This window comes from Protomyctophum parallelum, assembly GCF_964188405.1.
Source record: "Protomyctophum parallelum genome assembly, chromosome: 15".
Lineage (NCBI taxonomy): Eukaryota > Metazoa > Chordata > Actinopteri > Myctophiformes > Myctophidae > Protomyctophum > Protomyctophum parallelum.
In genome coordinates, this window is record NC_139710.1 from 11,043,566 (window position 1) to 11,052,495 (window position 8,930).

Here is an 8,930-nt window from a genome sequence, read left to right on the forward strand (position 1 = left end):
TTTACCGTTTAGGAAGTAGTTTGACAGGTAATCCCTTGACTCCTTCAAAACCGCTCTCAAAGGGCACCTACGGATGGCTGCAATTCGAAACTGGCCTCTGTAAAATCTGAATCCCCCCCACCCCATTTCCCTCACTGTATATTGTATATTGTATATTTTCCCAGTGCTTGTATATTTTCCCTTTTTTGCTTCCCATATGATGAATTCCTGTTCTGTTCTTTAGCTACATAGAAATGTCTATTTGTATGTCTCTAAATGGTTGTATGTCTTTAAATGTTTTGATGAATTGAACAATGTGGACCCTGTTGTAAACAAGTGTAATGCTTAATTGGGTCGTCCACTCACAGTTGACAGTCTTTGTATTGAGTTTGTGCTTAAAATGTACTGTAAATTCTACAAACTGTTAATAAATATTTCAATCAATCAATCAAAAGTAGGCCTACATATTATTTGTGGTGACTAGGGCTGGGCATCACTACACAATACCGATAGGGGGCAGTGGTGGTGCTAGTGAGCAAGTGTGTGTGTGTGTGTGTGTGTGTGTGTGTGGGGGGGGGGGGGGGGGGGGGGGGAGGTAGTTTCACACGTATGGGGGGTCTGGGTTGGAGGAGTCTGGGAGACCATCTTTGATTATGACCAGGTGCAGTTGTAACCACACCTATTTTCATCACGGTGATGTCAGTCATATGAATATAAGGAGGCCCCCCGATATGTTTGTCATGCCCAAAGATATAGGGCCTATGATGTGATGTCAGGCTTTGTTGTTTTGGTCATCTCCATATACAGGGTTCCAGGAGAGAGTCTATGATGTCAGACTCTCGAGTATGTCAATACATACAGTATTTGGGGATGTCTCGCCTACATTGAAAATGAGGGCCTCCCCTCAACTGTACTTCGGGTTGATATAAAGGTTATAATGATGATGATCCTGAAATGCTCTAACTCGTGTTGGTATTCTTTTATACAGTAACTAATGCTGGTATGTTCTGAAAGTTCTAATATTGAAATGAAGACGTAAACATGGGGCAGCTGTTGGTCCCGCTGAAATGTGGGTGTCACGTCCAAAGGCGGAGATTTGCGTTTATTCTTCAACAGACGAGTTCGTTTCACACATGGAATCACAAGGACAAAGATGAACACTGCCACAAATATCAACATAATTATAAAACATATCATGTGTTGAAGTCCACAGCCAACCTGAGAACGGCACCATGGAGTGTCAACAACACCGGAAACTGTCGTCGGATCTTGGAAGCAGCAAATTATTTACAGGTGATGGACAAACGGACATGTTGGCACGGAAACGCAGGTGGAGGACTGAATGCAGACCCCAAAAATGTGCTGAAGGAGGTCAATTCTACCCAGATTCTGTCTGCAATGCTTTCTTATGTGTGGCCCAAGGACAGGCCGGATCTACGTGTGCGTGTAGCTGTCTCTCTGGGGCTGCTGGCTGCTGCTAAGATGACCAATGTGGTGGTACCCTTCATTTTTAAGTATGCGGTGGACGAGCTCAACCAGATGTCGGGACACATGCTTAACCTGAGTGACGGGCCAAGCACTGTGGCTACCACAGCAACAGCCATGCTGATTGGTTATGGTGTGTCACGGACATGCTCAGCCCTCTTCAATGAGCTGAGGAATGCCGTGTTTGGCAAGGTGGCGCAGAGCTCCATCCGCAGAATCGCCATGAATGTGTTCCTCCACCTGCACAACCTGGACCTGGGCTTCCACCTGAGCCGGCAGACGGGTGCGCTGTCAAAGGCCATCGACCGCGGCACGCGAGGCATCTCCTTCGTCCTCAGCGCCCTGGTCTTCAACCTGGGACCCACCGTCTTTGAGATGGGCCTCGTCAGTTCCATCCTGTATTATAAGTGTGGTGGACAGTTTGCGGCCGTGACTGTGGGAACGATATCAGCGTATACAGCCTTCACCATCCTAGTCACTCAATGGAGGACTCGTTTCCGGGTGGAGATGAACAAAGCAGACAACGACGCGGGAAACACAGCCATCGACTCCCTCCTCAACTATGAGACTGTTAAGTATTTCAACAATGAGAGGTATGAAGCGGAGCGGTATGATGGTTACCTGCAGACGTACGAGCATACTTCTCTGAAGACCACGACAACGCTGGCCATGCTTAACTTTGGACAGAGCGCCATCTTCTCTGTGGGCCTCGCATCCATCATGGTGATGGCCAGCCAGGGCATCATGGCAGGCACCATGACGGTGGGAGACCTGGTGATGGTGAATGGACTGCTATTTCAGCTCTCGCTTCCCCTCAACTTCCTGGGTACCGTGTACAGAGAGACCAGACAGGCGCTCATTGACATGAACACACTCTTCACCCTGCTCAGTGAGGAAACCAAGATCAAGGACAAGGATCTGGCTCCAGCACTGGCGGTCACGCCGCAGGAAGCCACTATCCGCTTCGAGGACGTCTACTTTGAGTACCTGGAGGGCCAGAAGGTCCTCAACGGGGTGTCCTTTGATGTGCCTGCCGGGAAGAAGGTGGCCATCGTTGGAGGCAGTGGGTCAGGGAAGAGCACCCTTGTGCGCATGTTGTTCCGCTTCTACGAACCCCAGCAGGGGAACATCTACATTGCTGGTCAGAACATCAAGGATGTCAACCTGGACAGCCTGAGGAAGTCTGTGGGCGTCATCCCTCAGGATTCTGTTCTGTTCCACAACACCATCTTCTATAACCTGCAGTACGGGAACATCAAGGCATCTGCAGAGGATGTGTACCGTGTGGCACGGCTGGCTGGCATCCACGAAGCCATCCTCAAGATGCCTCATGGCTATGACACCCAGGTCGGCGAGAGAGGCCTCAAGCTGTCAGGAGGAGAGAAGCAGCGTGTGTCCATTGCTCGTGCCATACTGAAGGACCCACCTATTCTACTATATGACGAGGCTACCTCCTCCCTGGACTCTATTACAGAAGAGCACATCCTGAGGTCGATGAAGGAGTTGGTCCAAGACAGAACATCAGTGTTCATCGCCCACAGACTGTCCACCATCGCTGACGCTGATGAAATCATCGTCCTCAATCAGGGTCGAGTAGCAGAGCGCGGGGATCATGACACGCTCCTGGGCACGCCCGGCAGCTTGTACGCAGAGCTGTGGAACACCCAGAACAGTAAGATCCTCAACCGCAGTGGTGTGGCCGAGCCGCCCACCGGACAACACCTGTCCGCCAAAGAGGAGGAGAGGAAGACACTGCATGAAGATATCATGAACAGCGTGAAGGGCTGCGGAAATTGCTCCTGCTGAGAGGAGAGGAGGAGGAGCAGTTAAAGAGGTCCCCCTTGTCCCGCTGTTGTTCTCCTCCTCTGTCAGAGGCCGGCACTGGTCCGATTGCTCTGCAAGGTTCATGAACACCGATAAAATACTTCTCCTGGAGAGAGGATTCAGGAGTGTGACTGGTATCCCTCAAACCACCAAGGAGGACCATCATGGAAGGGAATAATGTTCAGGAAAAAGGAAAATAAGTTATAACCACAAAGCAGTGGTCCGGGCATTCAAAGTAGGTTTTAAAAGTAAATGGCCTTTAATTAACTAGACTTGATAAAAAAATTAAAATGTGGTATTTAAATATGTTCTTGTGGTCATAACTTTTCCATTTTCCTATCTCCTCCTCCTCTTGGGAGCGGAGAGATGCCATTGGTCTCCAAGCGGGAGGAGGAGGGGTGAACGTTAGTCAGATCCAGTGTGCCATTAGGTGACGTCTAGGCGGCCGTGCTTGCATATGTGACGAAGTACAAACTGCACAAACTCATCGACTGTTAGCCTACATTTTTCTGATGTTGCACACAGACACGCCTTTACCCACTTGAACCCTAGTGTTCCTGTTCTGGGAACATTTGATGGAAATATTTAGCGTACAACGAAAACAGCAGGGACTATTGAAGTCCATAGGTTAAAAAATGTAAATAATAAATACCAAAACTTAAATAATAAATACTGCAATGAAATAAATTAAAAAAGCATTTAAATACATTTATTTATTTAATTGTATTATTGTCCAGAGCCCGAGCAGAGGCCTTTTGTGGACTTCCATACTCTGTCAAGTAAGACGCACCTGTAAGCCTATATCGATGAAACACAGTGACTGTGTTTCATACTAGCTAGTAGATACATAGGCACAAGGGACTGTGTCACAGTCCCTCTGGATGAGTTGTCAGGCAGAATTCCCAGAGCATACAGTAAAAGCAAAGTGTCAACATATTTTTGAGAGATTGTTTTTACTGTTTGTACAGGGCTATATAATGTTATGGCTATTGGCTATACCAACCTACAGTAGTACTGTAGGTTGGAGCCATAACATTATACGAGTGTGCCACTCAAGGAAAAACACATCCAACGCAATGGTGGTCCCCAAGTAGGCTACTATAGGGTTGCCAACTAGCTGAAATTCTAATTGGCCCAGAAAAAAATAAAATGTCACTGGCCTATAGAAGAATTTATAATACAGTTTTTGTGATAGTAGTAAGCCTTGCTGAGCAATGAGGCCCATAGGGCAGGAGCGAGCGTATCTCTGTAGCGTGAGGCAGCTTGATGTACACCCCCTGGACATGAGGGGGACGCAGTCTCAATGTGATTTTGCTGGTTAAATAAAGGTTAAATAAAAATAATGTACGCTAGTATGTTGCAGGGACTTACTCCTAATCCAACCTTTGATGCTGAGAGCCAAGCAGGTAGGCACTGGGTCCTATTTTTCACTCTAACCACAAGGCCACTGAGCTGGTCAGTTTTTGTGTGTGTGTGTGTGTGTGTGTGTGTGTGTGTGTGTGTGTGCGGGGGGGTTACTGAGGTAATTCCCCAAACCCAGAACAAGGCACAAGTGTGTATCAGTTCAATAATTTAGTTTCACAAATACAAGGAATGGTTGACAACTACAGGTGCCCCCCCCCCCCCCCCCCCCCCCCCAAAGAAACTGTTTACTGTGCCAATTATTATTATTATTATTATTGCTGTTGTTGTATTACTAGACCCGTAGACCGTCTGTACCCGGCTGTAGAGCACCGAGTCAGTAACGATGGAAGTTGGAGATCCATGACCCATTGTACCCGACTACCCGTGTCAGAGTACCTGTTCCACTCATCTGTCTGTGTCCCTTTTATGCCCATATAGGCTATAGAGATTTCTGTATCTGACTCTCTGTGTCCCTTTATTTCATAATATGGAGTTCTGCGTCAGGCATGCCCAACTATGGAGTGTTGTGTTGTCAGAACAGGCCAGCTCCATATATGGACCCTGTCCAGAGCCTGGGCAGAGGCCTTTTGTGGCGGTTGTCCAACCCTGGGTCCGACTTGACACCAGGCACTGCACTCCCTGTGGGGGTGTGTCACTGTAGCCTGGCTAATAAGCCAGACCGAATCAACCGTTGGCAAAAAAGAAGAAGTGATTTGAGTCTGCATGGCTTATTAGCCGGGCTATAGTGTCACTGTCGAATTTGAAGTGGATGGGGCGAACGGTTCTCGAGTTACGTGCATTACAGCCGTACACAGAACAGAGTACAGAGACATGGTGCATTTATAGATTATTATTATTATTATTATCGTACGTTATTATTATCATTATTATTATTATTATTATTATTATTATTATTAAATATCTCTACCCGTTTATAGGCTACTCGCTACTGTACGATCAAATTAGTATGGACCCTCCCTTCGGGTTTAGGTGCGTAGGTAAGTGAACGATCAACAATTACTCATTAATTTTCTAATGTAGTGTTCTAATCTCATTGGCTCGTCTCTTCACCCCTCCTCCTTCTTGAAACATTTGACGTGACAAAGAGGCAAAGCCTCCGGACGTGACATTGTTGTGCACATCATCTTGCAGCCTCCTCTCTTCACCTAATCCATTTCACTCAGATTTGCACCTTTGTGGACAAGAAAGAACAGCAGCTCTCGGTCCGTCTCCACCAGAAAAAGGAGAAATGATGTGGTGGTTGGTCTTGACCACCGTTCTTCAATGTGTTTCGGCATATGATGTGGATGTGAAGAAGCTAGAAGGTCTCTCAAAAGCGAAGGTGGAGGTACAGTAAGATTAAGATATACGTTACATTTTTGATTTTTCGCTAATTCCTTTATATTAGATAAAGGTTTAGGGGGTGTCTGTGGCGAGGCTTATATAATTTCAAATTCTTAAAAAGTATTTGAAATCGTGAACTTGAATTCAATTTCATTTCCGCGTTTTGTGATTCACGCATGCGTAAATTATGTGGTGTGTGTGGATGATGGTGACGGTCATGCAAAGATGAACAATAATTGTGAAATATCTTTCAACAACTAACTATGGTGTAACTAATGGAATTAATGTAAATGAATACCCAAAACCGATATTTGTAACAAAATTTGACAGGTCTGTTCTTTTCATCTAAAAATCAAATGAGGACAAAGGGGTTGGGAGGAGGCTACACTGAGGAGTCGAATTGCATGCTTACAATACACAAGTTTCTGAAACTCTATTCTGTTCTTTGTGAAAGACCATGCAGGTATCCCCCAGGGTGTCACTCAAACACCACACCTGTCACCTTGTATCCATTTCTATTATGTATTTCACACCTGGAATTGAATACTTGCGTGAACATTACCAGACGTACACATTTTCTGCAAAAGTTTAGGGTTGGCATTCCTCTAAATACATTGAATGTTAACTATTAAGGCCTTTTTGTAAATGAATAGTTAAGATACTCTGCAATAGGGGTATAACAACGGTATGCAACAGCAGGCTGGCCCAGAGGTAAAGTCTTTGACAAATCACAGAAAGCTTGGCCCTAGACTACTATTCTACATCCAGTTGTGATATGGCAACTGGATGTAGAATTTCACTAACGGTGTCCACATTGTTGCCAATGTGGACCTAGGCACTGAACCTCAAGCTAATGTACTGTACCGAGGGCATCCATAGGACTCCTCAAGATATGCATTTGAAGGGGCTTATATCATGTGAGAATAAATGTTTGTTGCATTGGGTCAATTGCTATTACAGTTTACAGTATTTTATCTCATGCTGGGAGTGAATGCAAGATAATTCTTTTCTCCCCAGTCATGTGGTGGATGACAGCTGAACAGGCTGGTTGAGGTAAGGTTAACTTTTACTTTTAATCCAAAAAGAAAATTTATTAATGGAAAGACCTATTGAATACAGACCAAGATGATTGAACAATTATTCTCAACTTTTTCCCCACAGGTCAAAGCCTTTGTGAACCAGGATATTCCTCTTTAGTATCCTTTACCTCAAGTGTTTTGATTTTGTTATAAATGCAGAAGTGTTACTAAATGGTAAACAAAGACCTCTGGTATGTTATGTCTGTCCTGATCCTTGAGCCTTGACCTTGACCACTGTCACCTAGCCACAATCTGGTAATGAAGCACATTCCTGGGGCTGACCCTGAGCTTGTCCTCCTCAACCACCATTATGAGGAATTGGATGTAAGTGTCTTGTGTTATACTAGTTACTTGTCTGACAGCAGGTAAATGTTACATCATCCTCTTTGTTCAGTTATAGCCAGGAGCATGTCAGGAACCGGTATTATCAGAATTTGTTCTACCCCAAGCAAGTTTGTCAATAGGAATTGGATCACAAGGGTTATGGTGTACAGTATTTAAGGGTTAATTAACACACACTTATTTGAGTCATGAATGTTAAACCCCGTTTTGTGTGACCCTCTTCAGCGGATAGGCCTATCCGACATGAGCCGCTCTGAGATCAATGAACTACTGGGGAAGCTGGGCTTCTACAAGAAGGCTAAAGCTGACGATGAGGTGCCAGAGGAGTTCCGCTTCTCCCCTGCCAAAGACGAGCCACAGTCTCAGACCTCCACTTCTCCCCCAACAGAGAAAGCCTCAGTTCCTGATTCAAAGGCAGACCTATAAAGCAGAGTTTATACTTTTCCGTACGAACATGTTGTTCACCTAAATGATTTTAAATTAAAAGCATTTCTTAGCTGAACAACATTTACATTCATGTTGTACAACAAAGTATAGATTAGGCTCTGAGACAAAAAGGGAAAACCACAGCTCCAGTCTCCTACAGTACTGGCTGGTCCATGATCGGTTTATCACGGTTCATAATTATGTTAAAGTGACAACAGATCATGAACCAGCACACTTAGGGGTTCCAGTTAGCATCAGCATCCAGCAGTCCATGCTCTGAAGTTGCACATAGATTGTTACTGTAATTTTAGAGAACCTTACAGTACTATGTCCATATTTCTTTGTTATGTGTCATGTCCTCAGGAGTCTTTCCTCACTTAATCTTTCATGCATTTGATAACTTCCTGTCCACTGTGAAACTGAATGAAGCCCCAGGCGTAAAATCACCTGATTGGTTTGGGGCTGATGCAATTTGTTCCAGTAGGTGGGACTTACAAATTCAAGACTTTTTAAGTGAAAGGTTTGGCAAATTATTAAAAACAAACTCTTACATTGTGAACATTTTTACATACCACTTTATGTGAAGCTGCACAAAATTGTACAAATGAGATTCTGAAAATAAAGTGTCAATGTCTCAAATGGCTTGTCAATTCACATTTATTGTGCACAGTAACATGAACTTATGAGTTGACAGCAGTGAATTTTAATCAGTAACATGGAGTATGACCAAATGGATTGCATTTTGCAGGATCAGGGATGTGATGTCACACAGGTCATAGGATGGCAATGGCAGTGTTTATTCAAGCTGTAGCCAGCCAAATATTCTAAACTATTTTTGGGACTTTCCCTTATTTTCCACCTGAAAAATGCATGCATGTTCAGTCATGAATAGTGATGGTCATACAGAACCACAGATTTAGCTGGTTAGGGCCTTTGCATAAAACAATACTATGTTTTACAACAACTGAACCTGGGTCTTGATAGCATTGCAGACCTCAGTAAGGAGAGTATACAGAATGCAAAGACACTGAGGTTGCAACAATTTTA

General features: G+C 44.6%; 2 protein-coding genes across 2 annotated transcripts; both read left to right on the top strand.

The window, feature by feature from the left end:
* Nucleotides 1-1,020: 1,020 nt before the first annotated feature.
* Nucleotides 1,021-3,270, top strand: LOC310872019 (iron-sulfur clusters transporter ABCB7, mitochondrial-like; the record flags this gene model as incomplete). The annotated part of the gene is made up of 1 exon (XM_083783688.1): nucleotides 1,021-3,270. One exon carries the CDS (start codon nucleotides 1,021-1,023, stop codon nucleotides 3,268-3,270), a length of 2,250 nt encoding a protein of 749 aa, XP_083639814.1.
* Nucleotides 3,271-5,806: 2,536 nt separating this feature from the next.
* selenom (selenoprotein M) lies at nucleotides 5,807-8,407 on the top strand. Its single transcript, XM_083784314.1, has 5 exons — nucleotides 5,807-6,040; nucleotides 7,054-7,089; nucleotides 7,198-7,232; nucleotides 7,361-7,439; nucleotides 7,683-8,407. The coding sequence occupies exons 1-5, from the start codon at nucleotides 5,942-5,944 to the stop codon at nucleotides 7,881-7,883; spliced, it is 450 nt and encodes a 149-aa protein (XP_083640440.1). The 5' UTR covers nucleotides 5,807-5,941; the 3' UTR covers nucleotides 7,884-8,407.
* The last annotated feature ends 523 nt before the right edge of the window (nucleotides 8,408-8,930 follow it).